The sequence below is a fragment of the Trachinotus anak genome, unplaced genomic scaffold (genome assembly GCF_046630095.1).
Source record: "Trachinotus anak isolate AG129_WGS33_773 ecotype Australia unplaced genomic scaffold, CSIRO_AGI_Tana_v1 ptg000014l, whole genome shotgun sequence".
NCBI lineage: Eukaryota > Metazoa > Chordata > Actinopteri > Carangiformes > Carangidae > Trachinotus > Trachinotus anak.
Genome location: NW_027273865.1, coordinates 21,252,464 through 21,279,803, shown reverse-complemented (window position 1 = coordinate 21,279,803; position 27,340 = coordinate 21,252,464). Strand labels below are relative to the sequence as shown.

Genomic DNA, 27,340 nt, shown 5'->3' with positions numbered 1-27,340 from the left:
TTCATGCAGGATTATGTGTGAAGCGGGATCAATTTCATTGATCATCTCAAGCTCATTATGCAGCAATCATCCCTAACAAGGCAGGCAGTGTCATAAACAACTCCTGTCATGATGCTCCATTGATTCTCCATTCAGACACAGGCTATACAAATCACACAGGTAGAACGTGAACACTAATGTAGACAAAGCATAGAGTGTGTTTTCATTTCTCCAAGAAACATAAGGAATGCTGGGTGAATACTGATCAGCACACACACACACACACACACTCCAGTTCTCTGAATACATGCAGTCCTGCAGTGCTGCTTAATTAGACCATTCAGCCCGCTAGCTTGTTTAGCGATGTTAATTTCCCAGCATAATGAAACATGACGCCATCAAAACATGACCTGCTTAAAAATGATAATTACTGTTTTTATTCCTCCACAGTCACATCCCCCCTCCACAGAAGATGTGGAGCACAATGAAAACATCTCTCTTCATGTGCCTCCTCCTTGATTAACAAGACTGAATTAACTGCACCACCAGCTTCATGTTATCTACTTCAAAAACTTTGTATCTGACTTTGAGGCCTCTCTTTCTCCTGTTTCCTTTCTCCTCAGTCTCTTTGCAAACTCGTCCATTTTCTCTCTGGTCATGTTCTTTATATTCAGAGCACTTTGATCTGATGAGAGAGGCACCAGCAAGCTTCAATTCCTAAATTCACAATATAAAATCCAACCACTAAACACACCAGGGACCTCAGAGCCGGCACAAATTGTTTTAAATACACAAACTGTTAAGAAATTAAATAAAAACTGTGGAGGGATAAAAGACATATTTATTTAAAATGTTCTCCATTCCTCTTGGGTTAATCTGAGTAAAGACTGTACTTACATTCTGGTTGCTCCATAACTCATCCTGGTTTTAACAGGGTGCAAAAGTGCACAAATATTACCCTGATGAATGAGAGAATGAAAGACTGTCATCTCTCTGTGTAGAGCAGTGTATTGTATCCTGAAGAGAGGAAATCTTCTCTGTGCTCTTCTACACACAGGTCAGTGTTTAAATGGAAATATATACACACACACAGCCTCATCACTTCTCATAATCACTGCTATGTTGCTGGTAATTGGTGCCAAAGGCTGGTGTGCCGGAAGCGTGCGCAATTAGACGTTCTTGTGCATCTCACACACACGGTCAGATGTGTGTGTAATGTGGAGAATTCAAATGCAGCAGCTCGAGTAGCCTTACTCATTCCTGGCATGTGAGGCATGAGTCCTCTGCCAAGAGCAGGCACACACACACACACACACACAAACACACACAAACACACACACAAATATATATAAGCCCCTCTGCAGCTAGATTTGCACACATGTTGAGGCTTTTGCCAGTCATTTCTGGGCAAAGCGCCAAATGACTGGCACCTGGCTGGCACCAGCACTGCTGAAGCAGGTGTGAACTGTGTGTGTGTGTGTATATAAGGGTGAAAGCAGGCTTATGCGTTATACTCCATAAGGGAGGTGTGGGGGGGGGGGGGGGGGGGTGTATGGGGACACGGTGGGGGAAAGGAGGTGTTGGTTAGGGAATACAAGATGCTCTGTAACTGCCCTCATATGGTTTGGGACAGCGGGTGAGGAGGAGGAGGAGGAGTGAGCGAATAGGACTGGCATCTGATACCAGGCCACAGGGGAAAGACACAGAAATGAAGCAAGAGCAAAATTATTGGAAGATGTGGAGGAATGAAGAAACCAGATGAGAGAATTTGTGTCACAACCCACCACCAAATTATCCTGATCTTCATACTAAAGTCATATTATAGATAGGAAATGTGTGTTAAAACAGATTCTTCATCACCAACACCACCCACCTCAGCGCCACAACACACTCACTGATTGAGAGGTATTTATTTTGTCATGTTAAAAGGACAAAAATGTTCACTTTACTAAAAAGTGAGGTTAGAACATTTGTGAAACACATTCACCTCAACTTGATCTTACAAGAAGGCATTTGTGCTAAATGTTCCCTCCATAATTACCACAGTATATTAAACTTAATATACAGTTATGCTAATTAGGTCATTAACTTTGCTACAGAGTCTATTAGCAACTTCCATTTTAACTTTCCAATGGTTTTAAAATATGTGAGAGAGGATTCAGGACAAAGTTTGGTGGGAAAACAGACTTAAAAGATAAGGACAGAAAAAGACAGGTAGCCAAACCCACACTAACAGGTGATTTACATCATTTCTCTAACTTAAAAGCCAATGAAGCAAAGTGATGTATTAATTAGCAAACAACAGGCTGAGTCATGACCAGCATTAATATAAAATTTGTATCTAGCAAAACATCTTGAGAAATATTGCATTGTAAAAATGCATGTGTACAGAAATGTATGTGTCGCTGTGGAGGAAACCTGTAAAGAGTTTCTTTTATTTACTGTTTTGAGTACTCAAAGAGTGTGTCTATGACCAGACACACAGACAACATAAAATCCTCATGTTATGATGGCGACAGGACATGAAAATGTGATCTGAGCCAGACTGCTTTTAAAACACAAGTGAAAACAAGTTGATGGTCCTCTTGTTGAGCAGAACAGTGTGAAATCAACTCAAATCTGGTAGTAAATGCTCTTTGATGGAGTCTGTAGAGACACATTAGGGTGGAGACATTACCCAGCATGCAACATGCAAAGGCCTTGCATAGCTGTGACCTCACCCCATACAACAAGAACCATCTGCATGAAGAAAAAAAAAGACAAGAGGAGAAAAAAAACAGAGACGGTGGGCTGGCTGGCAGATGAGGATCCAAAACATCAAAATAAATCTATAAATCAACAGCACAAATGAAATCCCGCTCTCGTCATGAACCCACGCAAAACTCATAAGCACTTCAGTGTAGACTACACAAACAGGAGGCCTGGTGCCAAAAAACACATAGTTGTTCCCCAGCCAGTGTTTGAGTTAGCAGCCATCTGGAATGTATTGTTACCGTGGAGATGGCAGGAGAGACGACTTACAATCATATGATGTTATGTCGTCGTTCACCCAAGGTGACCTCCCTTCATCGCTGCTTCCTTCCCCTGGTCCACCCTATTCTTCCTCTTCACTAGTGTTTATACACCACATCTCCTCTCTGCTCTGTTCTCGTCCAGATGATGCGACAACGGATGCAAAAACGGGGCTGAAGTCTGCTTGTCTGCAGCTCTGCCAATGTGAATGTGAGGAAATGGATTTCACAGGGGTGAATTTAGCATTCACCCCAAAGTTCGCCTACGCGTAGAGACTAATAAAATGTGGGGGGAAAATCTGAACACTTTGCTTGTTAAGATGGTATTTTAACTGTTTCTAGGTTGGGGCAATTGTCATCAACAATGTGGGTGTGCATGTTTTTTTTTTTTGTTTTTTTTATATCATTAATATCAGGTTATTAGCTTGTATTCAAAGTGTTACAAAATTAAAATGTCATTATGTGTTCACTCTATATAATCTGCGTTAAGACTGCATGAACTCGTGTGTGTCCAGCTGTGGTTTGTGCTAGCCAGATGTCAGACTGATTGATATGTTTGGCACTCTCCCTCCCTTTCACACACACTCACACAGTGCTCCTCCCTGATCCAGATGTTCTGTGTTCAACAGCAGCTCAGAGATTTTGGGAAAATGGGACACACTCCTCCCTAACACTTCTTCTCAACCAGATGCTCGCAAAACACACCTCATACAAGGAGGGAGACATAGGACGAGGAGGTGGAGGAGTGTGGGAGAGAAGGGGCTGATGTTGCCACACACACACACACTTTTCTAGACAATCCTCTGCTGCAACACACACACACACACACATAATGAGTCATTGCCACTTCGCATTACGGTAAGCCATATATCTGTGAAGCTCCGTAGAGACAAGGAGGGGACAGTGGAAGGTGGAGCAAGAGTGTGTATAAGTGTGTGTGTGTGTGTGCATTGGAGCAGGGGATTGTTTTGGCTTAGTCATCAATGAGCTGACCACTTTATATGGACACAATGTACCTCCCTCTCTTTGCCCCTCTCAGTTCAGCTGAATTCAGCTTGTGTCTTATTGGCTGAGCAACTGAAAGGCTTTTTTTTTTAAATTTCTGACAACAGGATCTTACATGTTCAGACTTTCTATTATATGTGGTTTTTATGTTTTTTTACCTGGTTAAGTAGTTATCAGCAGGGGGCTATCTTAATCCTTTACTCATTTAGCCACATTAAAAACATAAAAAAAGTATGTGCACTCAAATAAACACATACACACAGAAGGTTCTCCATTCATTTTGCAACGAACATTAAAAGTCACTTCAATGGTGACTCATCTATGGGCTAATATTAGCCAATATACAGTTAAGCTAATAGAATTAAATCAGAAACACATCAGACACAGGCACATTATGCTGACACACACACACCCACACACACACACACACACACATATCAGATGCTGAAAACTGACCCAGTTTCCGGGCCCTGCAGACTTTAGCTGACACTGGGTGACCCCAATAGGGATGCTGACACTTACTATCATCAAAACTCTGCCTATCTCTTCCTCTCTCACACACACAGAAAGCGACAGGTGCTCTCTGTTTCAGTGTGCGCGATTAAAAAATAAAGGAGCTTGACGCAGTTGCAATAAACCAGGGCACTTTTGTTTAGACTGAAGGCTGACCCAGGACAGGATGGCCTTATTCATTTCAGTGGTTTGTGAGGCAGTGCAGGAGTGTGTATGAATGTGTGTATGCATATGAGAGAGAGACAGACAGAGACAGAGAGAATGTGCTTTATTGGGCAGACAGACTGAGGTACACAAATACTGGACACACACACCAGCCATCGCTACCATACACAAATTTTCAGACACACAATAACACAAATGCACAATTTAATATGCAATGAGACCATCATCAACATGCAACATATCTTTGCCTCACCTGTAATACATTAAAGAAATACTCACTTTTGGCAAAACGTGTTTGCTTTCTTAATGGTGGTTGGCTGAAAAGATTGTTATCAATTCTTTGAGCCATAGACTTGAGACTTTGACTCAAGTCAGACTTAAAGGGGAACTATTTGCAGGTTCTGGGGAGCAAAGCCTTCTGTGGCTCTAGAGGAAGTTGTGTAAAATCTGATAAATGTCCTCAAGTGATGTTACTTGAGTCGGTGTCAGCTGGGGCTGAAGAGTTTGAAAATGAAGAGTTTGAAAATGAAAAAAATCCAGTCTCTGATTCAGGCTAGCAGCATGAAGCTAATAGCCTCAGCTAACATAACACTTCAAGTTTCAAGTCTTCAAGACTTTTTATCCAAATTATTTATTTATTATCTTGCTTCTTTTGGAATATAATTTACTCCAAAAGAAGCTACAGACTTAGCTTTGAAAGGATAATTAGCCATTTTAGCATTTTAGTATTTAGCATTCAGAGATGTGAAAGATCCCCATCTCGACTTGACTAAAACACTTGTGACTTGCCCTACAAGATTCAAGGCTTTACTTGTGACTTTCTCCTAATGACTTCAGACTTTCAGTGCAAAGGATGTTCTGTTTTTAGCCTAGCTTAGCACAAGGACTACAAACAGGGAGATAACTTAGTTCAGTGCCATCCAACAATCCATAGCTCTCATACTTAGACAGTGTATTTTAAAAGAAGTTGTGGTGGTATTTGAAATAAGTAAATAAAAATATATATTAAATATTTTTGTTTTAATGAGCTTTTAGCTGCTATGGTATTATATTATGATATCACAAGCATATTACCCAAAATGTCAAAGTCTTGGTCAAATTTGATCAGAACCCTGACACTTTCCATCCTATTTCAATCATAAGAAAAACAGGGAGTTGTGTTTTGAAACACAGTCGTCATACAGCCAGACAACCAAGTCGGAAAGCTTACAGAACAGAGACCTTCAGAGGTGCTGAGCTGAAAATTTCCATGTCAGTATAATGCTGAAAAACAACACAATCCCAAGTCATTCCCACAGACACAGAGGAAACATTACATCTTGAACAATGACGTGAAGTAAAAACAGAAATATGCAGTCTCATCTGAGCTCATATGAAACATAAATGTCCTTCAGTGCTGCAGCTACAGTGAGCAAATATAAAAAAAACCTCTCTAGCAACAGTGCATACGGATCGGTGGAGTGCGATATATACAGTACAAAGTGTAGGTGGCTATGAAGCACACTTTTCTGTGAGGAGGTAAAAACGAACATATTGCATCAGTAATGGCTCTTTCTGTCAAGATCAGGAGTGTGTGTAACACATTGATGGACAGTGGCAGGTGAAGCAGAACCACGTGCTTAACCATCAGCCAGGCACCCACTGTCGCTATTGTCTCCATTCTCTCTCTCTCCTTCACACACACACACACACACACACATACACAAACACACACACACACTTCACAGTCCTCCATAAACCAGGTCCACTCTATAAAAAGGGGTCAGTGGGTTCATATATCTCTCTGTCATTGAAATTAAGGACCAATCCACAATCCATACTGGTTTTAATGCAGTGATTGTCATACTGTAGTACTGTTCAATACAACTCAAAACACCATATAATACAGACCAGTGGTAGGTCCTTGAATGGTTTTCCATACTGTAAAATACATTATCCATGGAACAAGTTCTGATTCTTTGCAGTTAGATTCCCTGGGGTTTTTCCTGTAGGGTTAATATTTTCTAAATTTAACAAAGACAAAGACAAGATTGTCTAGATGGAAGAGATACACTGGTACTCTAACATTATTGTCAACATATTATTCAATATCCTGCATAAACCTACACTAAGAAACTTAATTTTGTTTGATTTTTGTTAGAAAATGCAAACTGCAAAGTCATTTCATGGTGCATTTGAATCAGCAAGACTCATGAATCATAGTTTTTAGTTCTTTTTCTGCCATTTACTCTGTCCAACCCACCATGTAGGTTGTATTGATTATGTTGTATTTGAGAGAAAAGATAGTGAGTGTGTGTGTGTGTGTGTGTGTGTGTGCGCACACGGCGTGTCACAATGTCAACAGGCTTAACAGTTGACAATTAGCTTGACACTGACTGTTAGATCCACAAACTCGTACCTGTCCTTCCTCTGACCCGCTAATGCAATATGATCTTTCAGGGTAGGGGTGGGGGGTTCTGGGCAGGGTGACGCATTACAGAAGCGGTTCTAATATAATTAGAGCGAGTGTGTGTGTGTGTGTGTGCAAGTGTGTGTGCACAGGCTGGTGGTGTTAATCTTGCATGATGAGACTGAACTGAACTCTGTGACTCTGTTGGAATTCAGTGCGTTATCACATTCGCAGGTGATCACAGTGTGAGAAAGATGTTGTCATCATAACACTGATGATCACATGGATGACTGGTAACTCAACCCGCATATCCAGGATCACCTCTGTCACTAACACTTTGTTCTTAAATCAAAACTTGTCTGCACCAACTAAGTGACTCATAGTCACAAGCACTACAAAAGTCCACTACAACCATTGTACATGCTCCAACATGCTCTTGGAGGGGAAGAAATATCATCATCCAAAAAACATTTTTAAAGATGTGTTGCTGTATTTTATGACATTCTAGCCTGTACATCTAAAACGCTTTTTATTTTGAAACCCTCACTTTGATTTTGGATTGGATTTGAGTTATTATGCCACAACCATTGATGGGCAAATAATATGTTGCTCTTACTTACTTAGACTTCATATCTGGGGGAATGATAAATACTAGATTAAAGTCACAACCATTTTCTTTGCTACAAGTGTTTAAGGCTTAAAACATTGTCTATTTTGCCAGGTTTTCATTTTCACAGTTTAAAGATACTTAAACTGAGAGAAAACTCAGAGAGAAAACTATTTGTGAATTTTCTCTGTCAGGAGCCAGGAGCACGTGATTGTGGTGGTGATTGTCACTTGACAAGAGCTTCAGCCATCGTGCATTTATGCATAAGTTTTTAGGACAGATTGGAGGCTGTATTAAGTCACTATCGGAAAGTGACGAGACGGACTGGGGCTAGCTGGTTAGCATGCCAACTTCAGTAAAAGAAAAAACACGATAGAGACAAGAGGTAACATTGGTGTTGCTTTCCACTGCTGGAGACAGCTCTTGGAGAGTAAAAGAATGAAGTTTGCTCTAGACTGGTAAGCAAACAGCTGTTAATGCTAAAGCTGACTATGTAGCCATAGCAAAACTTACAAATAGCTCCCATATGGTTTCATCAAATTTGCATTTTTATTGTTGTAGCTTTGGTCATCATTAGTATGCTTCATTTATACTTCTGCATTTCAGGGTTATACTATTGCTACAGCAGCTATGTGCGTAGGCTCTGTACCAGTACTGCAGCTGTCATGCTCCTCCGGGCTATGGCGGCCATGGAGATACCACGTGAGGACATCAAGAACTGTGACTGGGCAGCACTGGCTGTCTGTGTCTTCTCCTACAAGTTTCTGATGCTGGTAGAGATTTTTTCAGGGTGAACTACAAATCAAATTTGACACTGTAGGTATCTATAGCAGGATCCCTATTAACCCCTTGTATCAAACATAAATCCAGGTGACCTGCCTGAAATGGGGCTTGTTCAAAAGCTGCCTGATCATCATTTGTTCATGTTTCTTGTCCTGTCAAATTTTTAGCGATGCCACTGCTTTTCCAGATATCACATGTGTTTACTATCACTATTAGAGATGATGGTCATAACCACAAAACACGGAACCAGGTTGTATGAAAGTAGAATGTCCCTTATAAGTTATAAAAGATAACTATCAGAAGACCTCAAAAAAACAAATTCTTGATGTGTAAAAGGCTTAAAATTAGTTTTACCATCCTTTGTTCTGTCTTAAGTCCATTCTTAAGCAAGTTAAAATATAATTTAAAGAAAACTAAGACAGACTGAGAAATAAAAGATGATGTAGTGAAGCTTGTGACAAGATAACTTGGACAGTTTAAACTCTAAGGAAGCTACTTGGAATGAAATTAAATGTCATCACTATGGAGATGGATAGATCCAGGAAGCAGCACAGGTTTCCAGAGTCAGTTCTGTCATGGTTTGACTATAGTTAAATAAAATTTACCAGCACTTATTCAGACACATTATCATGCTCAAACACACTAGCAGACATAAGCAAACAGGCATGTTTCCATATAGTAAATGCACTTTAAACTCACAACAAATAACCATGAGATTGGCTAAATTAAATTAAGGCATTACATTCCACTGAATTTAAAGCAATGATAAAACACAGGGAGGAGTAGAAGAACAAATATAGAGGAACAATCGATGCTGTTGGTCTGGTGGCTGAATGAGAGGGCCAGTCTGCCAAAGCTGGGAAAACATCCAGCAATTAAAATGATCTGCTTCCTAGTCTTTTCTGCAACTGGGATGTAGCTGGGAAACTGCAAATTACATCATGTTAGCTTTGCAGAGAGAGAGAGTGTGTGAAGCCTGAGAACCACATGTGTGCTGGTGGACTTGCACATACATTCAAGCACGTGTGTGTATACACATGCACTGTCAACTCAACACCAGAAGACACACACACACATACACAGCTCTCACACCTATTATCCTCTTCCTCCAGGCTTATCATGATGCTGTGTCACTGCCCCTCCTGCCACTGTTTCAATTCCTACCCACCCAAGTTAAGCCGGGAGAAGATTGTGTGTGTGTGTGTGTGTGTGTGTGTGTGTGTGTGCATGTGTGTGTGTGTGTGTGTGTGTTTCTGCAGGGTGACTTCCTTCCTCTCTATTTTTGTAAACAAAGGTGTTTGTGTCAGGCAGTGTATACACTGCGATGCACGCATTTGTGCACAAAGGTCTTTGCATGCTTTAATGTCCTCGTACCTGTATTTGTGTGTGTATGTGTACGTGTGTGTGTGTGTGTGTGTATGAATGAGTTCCAAGATACAAAAGATTAACACAACAATATCCAAATCCCCCTCTGCCCTTGAAACAGCATGCGAAGAGGGTACAGACCACACTAGCTCTGTGTGTGTTTGTGATCGTGTTTGCATACATATGAGTATATAGCATGCATTTGTATCAAAGTATGTTCATGCCTGCATGCCAGTGTGTGTCTATAACTGTGACAGGAGGAGTGTATGTGTGTGTGTGTGTGTAGGAAGCTAATCTCAACACAGTGCAGCCAGGCATAAAGTGGAGCAGTCTAGTCGATATGCTCCAGTATCATATTGGTCTTGCTGTGTTCCCACTTTGTAGTCCCACCTATCAGTCTAGACCAGTGCCACAGGCCAATTTATCATCTGTACTACATTACTGATATGACAGTGTGCAGCACACTTTCATCTCCAGGGACAGAGATGAGACTCACAAACCGGGGAAATTATACAATAACCTGAGTGTATTCCAGCAATGTTCCATATTTACCACTTATTTACAGTCACTGCTTTAAGACATAATCAAAACACATGTCGAACACTACAACAAGTTTGCTTTAGTGAACTCAAAGACCAAAACTTTGCATGACTTTTAAATATACAATGTGATTTCACTCAAATGTTCCCGAGCTGAAGAAGCTATTGTTGCTGCTGTAATTCCTCAATGTCTTGTGAACCCCACCCTTGTGCAGATTTTACATCGGAGAAAAAGTGACCCAGCATTCATAAGCGCCGATCTCTCACAGTCAAAAGAAGCTGAACTTAACCTTGGTCCTCTGGTTTTTAAGATATTCTGTATAGACTGAAAACTGCTGCATAGTGAAATATTTCTCCTCACCTTACAAACTCCTTCTCTTCCCAGTTTGAAAGTGTTAAAATCTTTGGTCTATTTTTATCCTGCTTTATCCTGCTTCCTCTGCTGAAAAAGGGAGGAAATTCATATTTTCTCCATGATAAATCTACATTACCTTGACTTTTTGCTCATTCTGTATACACTCTCTGTCCCTCATACCATTTTTCATGCTTTCCTTTTGAAACTCAACTTTCAATTTCACACCACTTCTCTCATGTTCTGCCTCCTGTTAAGTCGCCATCTCACTTTTCTTCATTTGTCCTCATTTCACTTATTACACAGGTCTCTGCTGTCTCTTCACTTTGTTCTTTTTCTATTTTCCAAAACACATGAGAGCTGTCCTTCTCACTTACCTAATCATGAGGGTAGAGAGAAAGAAAGTCAGAGAAAGAGAGGAGAGAGGAAGAGTTTAGGTCAGGAGGAAATCTAAGCGAAGCAGCCCATCCCTTCAGCCTGACAAGGCTTAGAAACACATCTTTTCTGCTGTGTAAAAAGGGTGCATCGCAGGTGTTTATGTATGCACATGTCAACACCCTGATACGTGCACACAGAAACATGTGCAGGCACTAACACTATGCAAGAAAGAAATGTTGGGTGTGTGTATCAATTTAGCAGGTTTAATCTCTTCCATATGGGCATGGGGGCTAATGCATCTGCTAAGGCTATTAGCCGCTATGAGCCCTGTGGACACAGGCCACACTAGACCTATTATCAGTTTGGCAGTGACTGAAAACACCATCATAGCCAATAACATAACCACAACAGCAACAAGCCACAGTTATCACTATCACGAAAACTACAGATCGTCTGTTGACCTCTATAGAGCTTGCACATTTCTGCCTTGTTGAAACAGGGTCAACTTGATGGACAGAAAAGGAGAAAAATAGCCCAAGGTGCTGATTGCTACGGTAACAGTCGACCCAGTTTGAAACTAAAATACACCCAGGTGCACAATTACACACACGCCGTGAAAAAATTAGGTAGTGTAAGCATCAATACACTTAAAGTGAATATGAATACATGTGCTGGATTCCAGTTCCTCAACAAACACACAAACACAAAGTTCACACTTGCTGCTCACCTGAGTTCGATGGCCTCCCCCATTTCGCCACAAGAACTCATCTCACACAGGACACGACAGCAGATGAGAGGAGATGCAGAGATGACAAGCTGAGAGAAAGAACTCAGACTAGCGGCCACAGCAATAACAACAGTACAAGAAAAAGATGAGAGGAGGAGAGGAGCGAGAGAGCATGTGATGATATTGCGTTTCAGAGTGAGGGACAGAGAGGAGAGGGAATGCAGAGCGAGAGAGAGAGAGAGAGACAGAGAGAGAGAGAGAGAGAACCACACCTCTTCTTAAGGGATTAACTTGGAAAAAGGAGTCCTGACACAGTCGCAAACACACACACCCAAGTGATGCACCCAAACACAATCAACCCACGACCCAGCGTGCATAAGCGTCTGGTACACAGATACACACAAATACTGTACACGTACGCACGCATGCTCACAGCTGCTCTATAAATAAAGACAAATCAATGTTTGATGCTCCACATCCAGGGAGTGAGAAAAGAGGAGAGTGGGAGGATAGAAAGAGAGAGACTAAGAGAGAGAAAGAGAAAAAGGGGAGGGGTGATTAAGCGAGTCATGGCGGGTGGTGACACAGTTTCCTTTGCTCTCCATCTGCTGTGGCCGCACTGGTCAAGAGTGCACTGGGGGAGAGGGCGAGAACTGGGATTGGAGCCTGGGGACAGATGCAAGAGCTGGAACTGGGGAAAGGGGCCAGAGCTGGAGGATGTGGTTAACCTGAGGACTGGAACTCATCCTGGTTGTTTCTACAGGGGTATGACTGGGCATGATGGAGATGCTGCCTCCCAGAACTGGATGCAGGCAGTGTTTAGCGGGCAGCGTTCCCATTAGATGATTATACAAAATGATGAACCCCACAGACCACACCCACACGAGCACCTGCTTCTATGAGTGCTCCAGGTTTTTAGTTTCCTGGATATGGAAACTTCTGGATAAGGATCTTCTGAATTTTTCAGGGCTATCTTTTTCTGAGCGCTGAGATGAGGCGTTGAGGTGAGAACTGGCCGGCACAGTTACCGAAAATCTGGTTTAAAGGTTTGTTCACAAGAGTCAGGAGTTTCAAGTGGTTTCTGGGTCATGCTGTGAGGCCCTTATTTACATTCTGTTTAGGTCAACACTGTTACTGTATTCCAGAAGTGGGACAGTCAATTTGACACACTGTACTACATCAGAAATAATTACATGGCCAGTTGCTATGCAAATGGGAAACATGGAAATGTGTCCTGAATATTTTCATACTAGAGCAAGAGTTGCTGTATGAAATGGTTCAATGAATTGGGGAAGAGGCTGCAGGTTGAGGGTTGCAGGAAGAGAAACAGGGTTTATGGTAGAGATAAAGTTTGAAGTTTAAGGCTTGGTTAGGATTATGCTAAAGACTGTTATTAAGATAAAAAATTGTTCTGCAACACAATCCTACATCACCGGCCAAGGTTTGGGGTTGGCCAGTCAAATATGTGCATTACTTGATAATATGAATGCCATCTTTCTAACAGGTGCAACAAAGGATAAAATTTTAACTGCTGTTTCTTTCAAAAGCTGTAAAATTCTTCATCATTAATACTATAAACCTCCGTGCAGAGTTTGGCATCAGACAATCTTCAAACTCATCAACCTGTGTCTCAAACCAACCACCCAGGATTGGAAAGGCTTGGTGGCAACTGAAGCAGATTGAAAGCACACCTTGCTCCTTGTTCACACCTTGCATTAAAATGTGTCTTGGGTTATCTAATAACAGGGGTACACAACTAAAAGTAAAGGTATAAATCCACCTTAAATCCAATGGGATCCACTCATATGGTCAGGGAAGGTAGTTAGGGAGCACACATATATATAGTGTGAATGTGCCAAACCCTAACAAAGGAGACTGTATCTGAGGTGGTACCAGATAACAACCAGCAACAGAAGTGAGACTGAGCTTCGTCCTGTTTAGCAGCAATTTAGCTCAGTTTCCACGCTGATATAATCCAATCTGTGGATGGGGAAGCAGAATCTGGTTACACAGGAAGCATTTGAGACACGTTATGATGTCAGGCCAAGTGTGACTTTCAATTGCATCCAGACTTTTCAGTCTGTTTCAGGTAAGAGCCATAACTGAAGCTGAGCCTAGAGATGCTGTAACTCAGCACAGCGTTGTGTGTGTTTCTGCTATCTCTCTCTTCTCACACATTCCTAGCCTACCATGATGCCAGTTCATCCTCTAAGCTGTTTACCCTCCAACACCCAGAGCCAGAGATCAACAATGGATGAGACTCAGAGGGATCAAAACGTCCTTGTTGTGCTCTGGCTTCGTTCATGTGTCTGTTACAGACACAGCACTCTGTGTATTTGGAGCTAACTGGCAACCATCTTTCTATTTCAGAGTTTGTTGACAGAGGTGACATTAAATTTATTTCAAAAGTCTTTCTGATTGTGATGTAGTTAAATGTCCCTGTGGGAAATCATGACTTAGTTTTCATTGCGCTATAATAAATATGCATGACAAACAAATAAGGACATAACCTGATGCACCTAATACAAATATCTGTACACCATAAACAAAGATGAGGATATATTGCACAACCACTACAGCCTTACTGAAAACTTTCTGCTGTTAGCATGTCATGCTAATAAAAACAAGACTGAGAGACTAATAAAAAATAAGGGTAACAACATTATTGGCAAGAAAGCAAAATTGAGCAACAAAAGACACTCAACAAATCTCTTCCCACTAAAGTTGTCGTATCTTTTCCTGGTGGTGTTTCTACAAAATACATCTTTGTTTTGCCTGTTGTGACACATGCTACAGAAGACTTCAGCTGAAATGATAACTGTCAACAGGCTGACAGATACAGATACAACCTCATATTACAATACTGTTTCTAAAGGTGCAGAACGGTGACATTTGCAAAAACAGATTAAACCTCATACAAATGTCACTGTGGTATTAATGTTGCAGGTCGATTGTTTTGTAAATGTCTGGACAGAGGGAAAGCATCCAATTTGTGTATCTATAATCAATCTTCTTTCACAGTTATTGACAACAAAAACAAACTTTTAGTAATGTGACCACACCTGCGTTAAAGTATGATATGGTATAATTAATGACAATGTTTAAGGTGACACAAAGTCAGCTTGTTAACGTTAGCAGTAAAGGTAAGAACCATTAGAACTCATCATTGTGAGCGGCATTTGTTCTGTATTCTAAAGACCTTTTATCTTGATTGTTATTAACTTGTCCTCCTCCTCTTTTCTTTTTCACTCCTGCAGGAGTGAGATGCACAGACAGAAAGAAGAGGAGGGCGAGAAAGAAGAGGATCTAAAAATAAAGTCGAGTGAGTGGAAGACAAAGGCACAGAGGAAGACGAAAGGCCCAGAATTTTAAACTAATCAGAGGAAGGTGCAGCAGATATTATATCTATAGCGCTCTACAGTACATGTTCTGTGGCTGTGTGTGTGTGAAGCCTTTGCGCATGAGTCTGCATATGAATGTGTGTGTGTGTGTGTGTGTGTGCACAGGCATCTGCTTGTGCATGCATTTTCATCTGTCTGAGTGTGTATATCTGTCCACTGGGGCAGACACTAGCATAAGCCATTTAAAGCTGCTGTGTAGTTATGAAACATGATGATCTCACCAGCCAGGTGGTAGCAGACACACTTCCTGCTCACAATAAATAAGCCCTCGGGCACGTGAGCTTTTCCACCAGTTACAGCACAAACAGAGAAACATAATCACGCTGTCTGCATGTGTAATTGCGCGTATGTGTGTGTGCGTAATGTGCTTGTGTCTGCGAACATGTTAAATCTGAGAGTCTGTGGTTTTACAACCGCCATGCCTCAGTGACTCTACAACAGCCTGTTATTTTAACCAACACTGTCTGAATGTAAATTAGTCTCCCTCTAACACAAACACACACACACACACAAACACAAAGAAACACACAGAACCACAATTAATGATCTGTGGGGTTACAAATACTCAATAATCTAACTCTGCGTGCAAGTAAGCAATCTTCCAATGCACCAGTGGCCAGCAGGCCCTCGAGCACAGACTTGCATATAGTAACAAGCAATAACCTACTTCCTGTATACTCACTAGAAGCTGTGATGACACTAAATTAAGTGAAGTGTGATTTCTGAGCAAGTCATTCATGTAGCAGATGTTTATTTAAGTTATTTTGCCTTAAAGTAGCTGTTTTTCTCATTTAGGTTTACTAATCAGGCCATTCTGACTCAAAATTAGACAATTTGAACTTAATAACTATAAAAATAAAATGGATCCTTGAGGACATTACATTTAGAAAGGTGAATAAAATCAAAGTGAAGTATATTACTTGAGTATCCTACAGTAAAACGCACAAACACACAATGCACAATGCACCAGTAAAAGCAGGGCAGAGGAAGACTGCAAGCTAGCGAACACAGATGTAAAAAACTGAAAATACTATGCAAAAGTTTTATGAGGAAGAAAATACATTGAACATGTCTTTTAGATCTCAAGGATAGAGACAATGTGTTTCTGCGAGTCAACATAACTTTTGGTTATTTACAAGAAAACTCCACAGGGCACCTTTAAGTTGAAGCCTGGACTCAACATCAAACTACAGCTGTAAGAAGTGTGTTCTCTTCAGGCCAAACAGAGAGGACTCTATACAGTGACACAATCAATCATTTCAACATTTACATGACTGATTTATTATTTATTTTCAAAGTAGAAATTATGAGAAGTATTTTTTTTTCTCTTAAAAATAATCAGTATATAAGAGAAAACAACAATATAATGTTCACGCACAAACAATAAACAAAGTTGTGTTTTCTTGTTTTCTTAGCTGTGACTAAGACTAAGCCAAATGGAGGAAATTAAACACCAACTACTCTCTATGACATAATTTCCTTTAACATACCACATGACTCAGGCATGAACCCAAAACCTCAATGGCTAATGTGTGTGTGTGTTTGTGTCATCAAAACAAAGCACTCATGAATGGAGAATATAAAGATGCAAGAAACACATTTTAAACAGAAATCTATGATACTGTCCTGTTAGAGGAGAACAGCCACTTTTTAAATCTGTATTAATTCATTCTGGCTGCATGTCAACCTTTAACTACAACACTGATATATTAATATAAAATCAATAGAAAAATATTGATCGGTGCAGCTTTAACATAACGTAACGTGACATAATGTAATGTAATGCAACATCAAATGCCGCTCAAGTGTTTTCTCTAGAGAAACAGTTGGGTGATCTTCACTTGGGTTTACTCTACTTGCTTCCTTAGGAGATTTCAGGTGCTGCAGCTCCTCATCATGTTATCTCGCCACCTCAGTGACCTTCTGCTAAACCTGACACAAGCTATCCAATCAGCTGCTGATAAGAGAGCCTGATTCATTTTGATTAGCCTGTCACCTCTGCTAAAGAATCCACCAAACTCCACTTTTTTTCATCCAGTCACACTCTGTAAAAGTGCACCGAGACGTGACAGCCAAATTCCACTGCCTTATCCTGACAGGCTGCTCATCGATTTCTGCCTCTGGTCAATACCACTCTCTTTTTCTTCTTTCTCTGCCTCCCCTCATCCATCCCCCCTCTCGATGACTCTCCATCATCATATGTCTCCATTATCCCCAACTTATCTTTCTCTGCAGGCCAATGTAAAGCCTGTAGTTACAGACAAAGCCTCATTGACCAACTGTAAGATGATGGAGGAGTTTGTGAGTGGCCCTTCAAGTGCCTTTGGACACACACACACACACACCGGGTTTATGTTCCAGCTTTACACTACATTACATGATCAATAGCTTCCCGTCCTCTAGGATGTGTGTGTCTGTACATTTGTGTGTAGGTCAGGTGTGTGGACCAGCAGCTTGTGTTCAAGCCTTACACCCTCTCTCAGTCTTCCCAATCAACATGGCATCCACTCCGTCACACTACGGTAGACACGCATACACACAAGGGCCATGTGAAAACCTCGCTGCTGCATGGCAACCAGATCCCATGGCAACCAATGGTATGGGGCTTTTTTTTGTGGGCTGAGAGACAGAGAGAGAGAGATTGAGAGTGAGAGAGGAGGGGAAGGAGAGGAAGAGGAGGATGACAGATATTTGAGAGAAAAATGGCAACTCTGGAAAAGAACAGAAATAGAAAGAGGGAGGAAGGCAGAGGAAGTGAGGGTGCAGCATGAATACACAAACACACACACACATTTCTTTCACTGTGCTGAGATCAGATGGGGCTGAGGAGAGGAGAGACAGACAGTGACAACATTGTGGGTGAAAGGAGACCTCCCTCTGCGCTGATCACAACGAGGTCTTCCTGTTGAGGCGCAGGCAAACAAGATAAAGGAAAAGAAACAAAATGGGACAGAGAGAAATAGATGGAATAGTCCTCCTCAAAATTTTAGATTACAGCCTTCAAATAACAATTCAAATATTTTGCACACATAATGGGTATCAATAAAATACTTAGTAAGGAAAAAAGCACAGAGAATATGGTGGTAACAAAGTTAGGAGTGGCCTAGAACTTACTTTGTAATTACATTTAAAAAAAGGGTGAGCAAGGGACTGTTTTAGTTTGCTGTCTGCATGCCCCAAGGGAAGGGAGTGTCTCGAAAAAGTTTTTTTTTAAAAAACAAAAAAAAAAAACAAGAAACCTGGAGAAATCTGACATGTTATTTTTGATTTTATTCCTGATTCTCCTTTTTGTTAAGTTTGTACCTGAGTGGAAGGATTCAGCTGCTTTATTGTTTATAATCAAATGTTTGATTCTACATTTTCACATTCATATATTTTATGATCATTTTAAATGCATACACATAACTATTTTATAGCTATAGCTGCACTTACACCTGACTTACCCCTGTAACAATAACACTGTACACTTGAGTCAATATTTAAAAACATTTTAAAATGTAATTTTCCAAATTTATTTTTTTGTAAGTACATTGTAATATTAAAATAAATGAGTTTTTACCCCCTCATTCTCAGAGGTTTGGTCTTCCTGTATTATTCCTAGTATGGGTAAGTATTTTACCGATGCCACATGTGTGCTGTAATGTTTAAGTAATAAGGTAAATGTATAAGGAGGAGAGGAGAGGAGATTAGAGGAGGGGAGGGGAGCAGATCTTTGTTGTCTGTGTAACAGCGTCCCTGCTGGACAGAAGCAGAATAACACACTGTCACAGTAACAGACCAGCTGCCTGTGTTCATGTTGTGTATTTGTGTGTGTGTCATTAGCCAGGTCACTTTCTCTGCCCTCTCACCTCTGACCCCCTGTCAGATCTGTCCAGACAGGAAGAGATTTTTGGGTTTTTTTTCAATTCAGTTTGCTGACACATACATGAATCCATGTACTGAATGTAAAACACATGTAAAGCACCATGTAAAATCACATGTCTTCACATTTCAAACGACTGTCAACACAATGCGTTCATGCATTATGCATGTTTATGCAAGTAAAGCAACTAAATACAAGGCCTGAACTCTAAAATCAATAAGGCTTTTAAAGCTTTTAACATCTGCTCCGTCACTCTCTGACTGTGCGTCTGTGTCTATCTGACATGCTCCTGTCTGTGCATGCCTAAACAGGAAGCATTTGGAAGATGACTCACTGTTAATGTAATGGCTACAAAGTATAGCTCCAACATTAAACTTGCAATTGAAATACATACTGTATACAGCTGCTGCTTATGTCCCAGTTATTAATCAGAATTTAGCCATTTTAATCTTGAACTTGGCCACCTCCTCCACACGGCAGATAAAAATGCTTGCTCTCTCTCTATATATGCATCTGTTATCTGTCAGTCTGTTTATCCATCTGCCTGTCAGTGTATCTCCTGTGTAACATGAACCATCTGTCTCCCTGCCCTAAAATCTTCCCTCAGAGAGCGACTCTTGCAGCATTTTCTGGGCCACAAGGAAGCAGCCTTTCTGTCCCTTTCTACTTGCCTACATCACAACAACCCTCCTTACAGCAACATCTGGTGACACAGAAACTTACTACACCGAGAAAAAAAACTAAACAAAAATACCTCTGAGGCAGAGCTGTTTTCATTTACAGTACAGCACAGAGACATGGGGGGAGAAAAAATTAAAGTCAGCCTATGTTATCATTGTGGTGATGAACAATGCCAGTCACTGGGTTCACAGTGGTTTGGGAATTTTTGTTGTGGGGAGGCGAGACTGAGTGACCTTCACAGGGTGGTCGTGTCTTATCGACCAGCACTAAAAGCCCATGCTGGTCACGCAGAAACACAGTCAGAGGATACAGCAGATATGTACTGTGGTGACACTGAATCATGCTGCTAATGTAGACACCAGAACAGTTGGATTTACATGTCTGAGCTGAAGTTTTGAGTAGATATTAATACCAATCTTTGTATGGATATTAATGACCTTTGTGAACAATATAGGTTCCCCACTTTGTAATGACTCAGACCACATTTTGCAGCTGAAAACTCTGTGTGACTATTAAGTGGAACTTTGTGCTTCAATAATAATGAGGTGACTTTACTAACTTAAAAAAAAAAAAAAGCTTAATATTGGCAAAATATTGCCTTTTTGGTACCAAACATTCTCAGGTTTTGCAGCACTGTTCTGATGCTCCTTTCTAAATGGACAAGATAGTTATTTATTAAAATTAAGAAAATGCGAATGGTGGCTATTGTCCCTGCCCTGTGGTATTCTGGAAATATGTCTCTTTGATAAGTGAAAGGACTGCAGAGAAAAGGAAAAGCAGAAAACACAAATTAGTTGAAGATTTAGTAGAAAGGAAAGGAGAGCGGTCATAGGAAGAAATGCTGAGCAAAGACAGAAAAAAAGCTCGAGGGAAGGAAGGAAGGAAAAATGGAAGGAATTAAATACAGAAGGACTGAAGGAGAATGGAGAATAAAATGAAAGGAAGAAACACTCAATGGAAAGTGAGGAAGGGGAAGGGGTGAAAGGATGAATCCAGGACGGTAAGATGGAAGAAGGGAGAAAGAAATAACAAAACATCCACAGGTCAACAAGTCACATTTCAGCTCAGTTAAAACATCCTACAGTGACTTCCAGACACTCGCCCCTGTTAGAGCCTCCACTTCTGTGAACATCAGTGTGCCTCCAGAAAAAAAAGGAAGGTGAGGGGGGATTGTGAAGAAGCAGAGTAAACACAGGTGAAGACCCTCAAGCAGATGTGGGTCATCCAAGTCCAGAGGAAAAGAAACAAGAGGCCTGTTGCTCTCAACAATAGTCACTGTGACGTGCAGAAGAGAGGGGAGGCTACAGAACATTCTTTTAGTCACTTTCTTTTCCAAGATACTCGGTTCACTTCAACCATATCGGCCTCTCTGACACACACTCTCCCTTTCTCATTCCACACCACACTTCAGAGCAAGACAGACCCCCATCAAAAGCAAAAGGAAGCCACCTCAATAGGCGTCGTGCCCCTAGAAAAGCGTGGCAAGACAAAAGAGAGGGATTCTTTTAGAAACCGAGAAGTATATGTGTATGTTTGTGTGTGCATGCAGTGCCCCCCCCCCGTCACTGCAGATTACAGACACACACCACAGATGGTCAGCGCGTCTCGTCTTTTCACCGCCACCACCAGCGAGAATAATGGCCAGTGGTGGCCCCTCCTCCTCCTCCTGCGTTCCCTTTCTCTTTTGTCAGCACGTGTGTCCATCAAATGGAAGCGTGTGTCTGGGACAATGGCAGTCAGACAAAGAGCCCGCCTACCCCCCACCAGGATGCTGAATAGGGGGGCACGTGGGCCTTGTCATCCAGGGAACAATAGCACTGGGGGAGAGGGAGAGAGAGGGTGTGGCACCCCAGCACACACTGCAACACGAGATGGCAAAGGTGCATCCTGGGTGGCCCTGGGTTCAGATTTAAACTTGGAAGGTTTAGTTATTTTAATTGAGGACAAATAACAAGCAAAGTGGAAAGAAAGCAATATGGTAAAAGATTTTAAAAAATAAAATAAAATCTGAAAAATCTTCCTCTGAATTGTGGTTTTGGTTTGGTGAGGCTAATAATTTATTATGAATTCATCAAATTATTAGTCACTTGGTGGTATATCTTCCAGCCCATCAACTACAAATTTTTTGGAGTTACATGAGTGCTGGCTGTTTTTCAAAACATGCCATATGTTTTCAGATTGACTTCCCCCCTCCCAGACAACCACTGGATTCCATTCATTTCAAAACTGTTTGATAATGAACTTGCAGAGACATAAAATCTGCCAGAAGTCACTAATCCATCACAATTAAGTCTGCTGTAGGCTTCTGTCTCTGTTGTTTTGTGTGGCATAGCAGTAAGAGTAAAAGGATTTTGAGACTCAGTTCTTGAACAGCACATTTTAGCCACACTTGCAGTCTGGCTCCAGGCGTGTGTCGGTCCATCACTTTGGTCCAGATGGACATACTGAACCTCAACAACTGTGAAACTTTACACTGACGTTTATGGTCCCAAGAGAATAACTTCTACTTACTTTAGTCATCCCCTGTGTTTTCCTGTAGAACAGTGACACAGTGACATTTGTGGTTTTGAGAGAAACATCTTGCCAACCATGAAATTTGATCCATATATCCATGTTCCCGACATGATGAACTGTAATAACCTTGTGATCCTCTGCCTCTTTTTTAGTATCATCATCAAATCAGAATTACAATTTATCTAATACTTTACATTTATGGGTAAATACCCACAAACTAATGACAATCCCATCAGCTTAACCTGCTAATTAGCCAATGTTAACGCACTAACATGCTAAACTAAGTTGGTCAGCTTTGTAAACATTATAGGCTACCTGCTAAACATCAGTATGTCAGCACTGTCACTGTGAGGATGTTAGCATTTAGCTCAAAGCAAGACAATCTAATTACAGCTTCACAGAGCCACTAGCACGGCTGTAGACTCTTATTCTTGTTAATATAAGAAAGCTAGATCCATTTTATGACATTGATTTTTGCCGTCTGGTTTATAATTTCTAAAAACATAGCTGCCCTTCATAATTCAGAACACTTCTACAAGTTTACATACCAGGTATTTTGGTTAAATTTTTATTTAACCCATGTTTACATTTAAGTTACTGCATCTGATCTACTATCTTTTGATAGATTTGCATATAACGCCATATGTGTGCTTGCTTTCTTAGGAAAAGATCATGGTTTGGGGTAAAATAAGCACTGCCTTAAAGTTAGAGGACCTTTTTGTTGTCATGGTTACAATAATAAACACAGTTAAGCTTGTGGAATGGTTTTACACAGCGGTCTCCTGTGTGAAAGGCCTGTGTTTTGTGGGCAAATCCATCCACTACAATTTCCTCACCAGGTATATTACTACATCATAATTACTAGAGGACGCCTAGCAATAACTATGTGTTGTAACAAGCTTCTTACACGGACAAACTATAGGATTGATTGGAATTATTCCCTTTCTTAAGAATGTTTCAAGTCTTGGCAAGTTGATATTCATACTGTACTGTAATGTAGAATATTCAGATTTTGTAACATGCAAAACCATCAGCATGGCTCTGGTGTTTCATGTCAGATGCAGGGTCCTTGTCATACAGCAGAAATTATGCCCACAATCATACATCCTGCAGGGCCCAGACTCAGCTGGTGAATTTACTCCAGCCTCAGGCCTTCCAGATACAGCACCACTCCAGGGACACCTTTGATGTCGCTGACTGCCTATAGGCGCACATGTGTTTCTATGTGCACTCAAGAGCATGCATGCTTGTTTGTAAAAGCAGGAAGGGGTTTTCTTTTTTCAGTGGAGGTCAGGGTGCACAGTGGCAGGGGAGGAGAGTAGAAAGTTGAGAACAGCTGGGCTGAGGCTGCAGGGGGACACAACAGAGGGAGAGTTGGGGGTGGGTGAATGGACAGAAAGAGAAGAAGAGGGGCAGGAACATACAGCCAGGCAGGCAGACAGGCAGGCAGGCTGCTGACAGGCTCTTATGAGGCAGCAGCTGGTTGGAGTGGGGGTCTCACCAGCTGTGCCTCCGTTGACCTCTCCCCACACTTCTCCACCTCCTCTTCCTCTCCAAACTCCTCTCCCCCTCCCCCATGAACCAAAAAACCTCACCCAAATGTAGGCAGGAATACACACACACCACACACGACCATCTGTCAGTAGGAGGAGAGTTGTCTCTCTGATTGCTCCATAACACAGTGACAGACAGTTGTGGCAAAACACAGCACCACGCCCCAAGCAAAAGCCCTGGAGATATGGAGCTATTCTAAAGCAGACGTCTCCCAAGCCTCCTATGACATCTCAAACCCAGAGACGGACTCCCTGGGTAGATCACCATGGATCAGAGGCTGTGTGAGGCACGACTCTGAGGCAAAAATTATTTAGCAGTGGTGGCAATGGAACAAAAACAAGCTGCTTTCCATATGTTTTTAAGACAGGATCACAGTACAAACAGTCGCCTTAAGATGATCACTGAGTACAGGTCATGTTTCTGCTAACTAAAATTGATGCCTTTCATTATGTCTCTAAGAAAAAACAAACATTTTAGGCCAGATTTTATGTCAATGTATGTATGTAAATCATCATTTATGTAAATCATCATTTATTATGGTGCTCTTCTAAAAATCAGCCCTTATTCCAACAGTGCATCTCATATTTCTCCAATCAAGCCTCTTGAAAGAGAGAGGCTGACTCATGGATCTTCCCACTTCCCCATTTGCCGCTTGCTTCATCATGATCCGCATCCAGGCTGACAGCAGATCAGCTCTGATTTATATAAAAAAGAAAAAGTTGCCTTGCCTTTAGCAGCCAGCATTAGATCAGAAGTGCTTATTCAGAACACCACTAAATTAAGTGCATCCACAGAGTAATTGATTCAAGCACCGTTCTTGTTGTGTACCCTGTCATGAGTAGCTGGCGGGGTGAATCTGCTATGTTGCACGAGAACAATACCAAAAAAAAATAGAGAGAATGTAGAGAGAAGAGAGAAAAAGACCACGGCCAAAATAATGGCTGTTTTAGATAAAGAGAAAAAAGTAATATTAGGTTCAGGCTCAGGCAGTGAGAGAGTTGTGCAGACTATTGCAGTGAATTTCTGTTGTTTTAATTAGAAACAGTTTACAAAGTATTTAATCAATTTTCTATTTTGTTTTACACAATGCTCCACGCAGGACCTAACTGACCTGTGACTAGTTCAGGGAAAAATTACACCCACATGTTTTATCCACAACAGGTAAACAGTACACCTTAGTCCAAATGAGATATGATTGGTCCATTAGCACAGGGCAAGACAGGTAGACTCTGTTATAGGGAAGCAATGGCTTACTTCTCCTAAGTAGTCAATCTACACAATCTTCCCCTGCCCTTCACTCTATTCTGCAACTCTGGTGTTAAAATGGTATTAAGTATTTCTCTTTAACATTAAATACTCATAACTAAATGCAGAATATCAGGTTGAAGTTTGGGGAAAAAACAACCCTGCCCACTTCGAACCAATGAGAAAAGCACAGAGGAAACAACTTACAGAAAATCTGTCAAGTGACAAAATCAAAGGTGTTTTGTTGGCAGGAAACTGTGTGTTTATGTAGGTCACCATTGCTTATAGTAAGAAGCTGATTGAGAAAATAGGCTTTCTTTTGCTATAGCTCCCATTGGCTCCCATGTGTGTGTGTATGTGTGTGTATATGTGTGTGTGTATACATGACTTTTAAGTCACATGTATCTGTAACTTGTGTTTTAACTACGACTGAACTGTCTGCAGCACGGTGCATACATACTGGTCTGGGCTCTGGCTTATTGAGCGGCGCAATAGCATTTCCCAATGTGTGTCTGTGCAACTTCTTTTTGTGTGTGTGTGTGTATTAAATGTGCTTTGTGTAGAATTGCCTTTTAAAGTCCGACGACTTCCAGGAAGAGCTCTAATTATTGGCGAGCAAAGTCCTCTCCTCTCTTGCCTCTCCTCTCCTCAGTCTCTATACCCTTAAGGGTTAGCAGTGTGAATATTAGATAAGGACAGATTGTATTAGATAACACAGACCTACATAGAGCAATGCACAGATTCTCACACACAGGGAGCCCATGAATTACAAATACACAGATGGTATCACATGTATACTTGAAGAACACTTCACAACTGCCTAATGGAACCTGTAGAACAATATATTTTGCTAAATAAGCATAAAAAAATGACTCCATCTGATGTCTCGTGTCAAATTTTTAACTTTAAATGTCTAAATTAATTAATCCTTAATACTGTCATGTTAAATCAGTTTAATCTTTAAAAAGAGGAACAGTGAGGGGTGCTGCATGTCATCCCCCCACTCTCTCTCCCTGACTTTCCTGTCTCTCTCTCTCTCTCTCTCTCTCTCACTGTGGCTATCCAAATAAAGGCATAAAATGCCCAAAAAATACCATCAGGAAATAGAGGAACAGTGTTACAGGAAACTAATGAAACATAATTTCTTTAAAGAAAAAGCAAGATTTTAAGGCTGAATATGAGACTAAATGACTTGTATTTGCTCTGCAGTATCACTAATTGGGCGCTGTGTTGCTTCACCATCTACAATTCATATTTCTGTTTCATATCTCGTAAGACATGCATACAGTAGTCTTCTAATATACCAAGGAAGGAGGAGCATGCACAACAAACAGGGGGGTGGCTAAATTAATCACTCTAACTTTACTTTGTAAAGCTGAGGCTACAGGGAAACACTTAAGAGTAGAAGTTTTAAAAACTGTAGATTAGCACTTGAGAATTTGAGTAGAAAAATGGGAATGAAAGAAATTAGTGTAAAGCAACACAGAATGCAGCATATTGGGGGTATGAATGTGCCTGCGTAAAGCAGGAATAGGAAGGTTTCTGTGTGTGCCTCATCAGGCTTCTGATCACCTGATCTCATTCACAAAATGAGACACAGAAGCACACACACGTGTTGCAAGGCAAGGAGCTCCATTAGCGAAACGGTAATATGGTGATCAAGTGATTATCGTGTTGCAACAGAGCAGCATGTCGACTAGAAATCCTTCTCACTGTCTGTAAACAATGTGGCACAGCAGGCATCTCACAACTACATAGACAGACAGCATGCATAAACAGCCCCTACGCTGCACAAGCAGGGAAGGTGTGTGCGATTGCTCTGGAGACTGAGGATCTGTCCATCAAAACAAATATCCAGGGAAAAGGAGAGGATAATATAAGAAACCAGCATGTTAGGTTGCTTTCCTTTCCAGTCAGCCAGTCTCAAAGTGCACTTCTGTCAAAATGGGTTGTGAGCTTTATAGCCAAATCATCATCTCATGCAAATACAGCCTGTCCATGCAGTACTTCAGCAAGAGAACATACCTATATATCTTCCATACAGCCTGTGTCTGAGCCAAATACTATGGGAGTTGGCTGCCAGGATGTAAACAAACTCCATGTGAGGAAAGAAGCTGTGTGGATAGTGTGTTAGGGTGTGTGTGGATGTGTGTGTAAGTGAGAGAGGAGAAATAAAAGCTTCAAAGCTGGTCTACAGCTGAGAAGGGGGTTAAAAGGGGTTGTGATTTTCCTTTGGCTCTCAAGAACGCAGAGCAAGAGCAATAACACAT

General features: G+C 41.1%; 1 protein-coding gene across 5 annotated transcripts in view; it reads right to left on the bottom strand.

The window, feature by feature from the left end:
• Positions 1–27,340, bottom strand: part of numbl (NUMB like endocytic adaptor protein) — a 57,519-nt gene that overhangs the window by 17,269 nt on the left and 12,910 nt on the right. Inside the window, exon 1 of one of the 5 annotated variants that reach the window (XM_071496150.1) lies at positions 11,814–12,047. The exons of 3 other annotated variants lie outside the window; for them this stretch is intronic. In XM_071496150.1, coding sequence (XP_071352251.1) covers positions 11,814–11,854 — 41 coding nt within the window. In that variant the 5' untranslated portion in view covers positions 11,855–12,047. Of the gene's footprint in view, positions 1–876; positions 985–11,813; positions 12,048–27,340 lie in introns of those variants that run through there. One more of the 5 variants, XM_071496148.1, reaches the window with a different exon arrangement.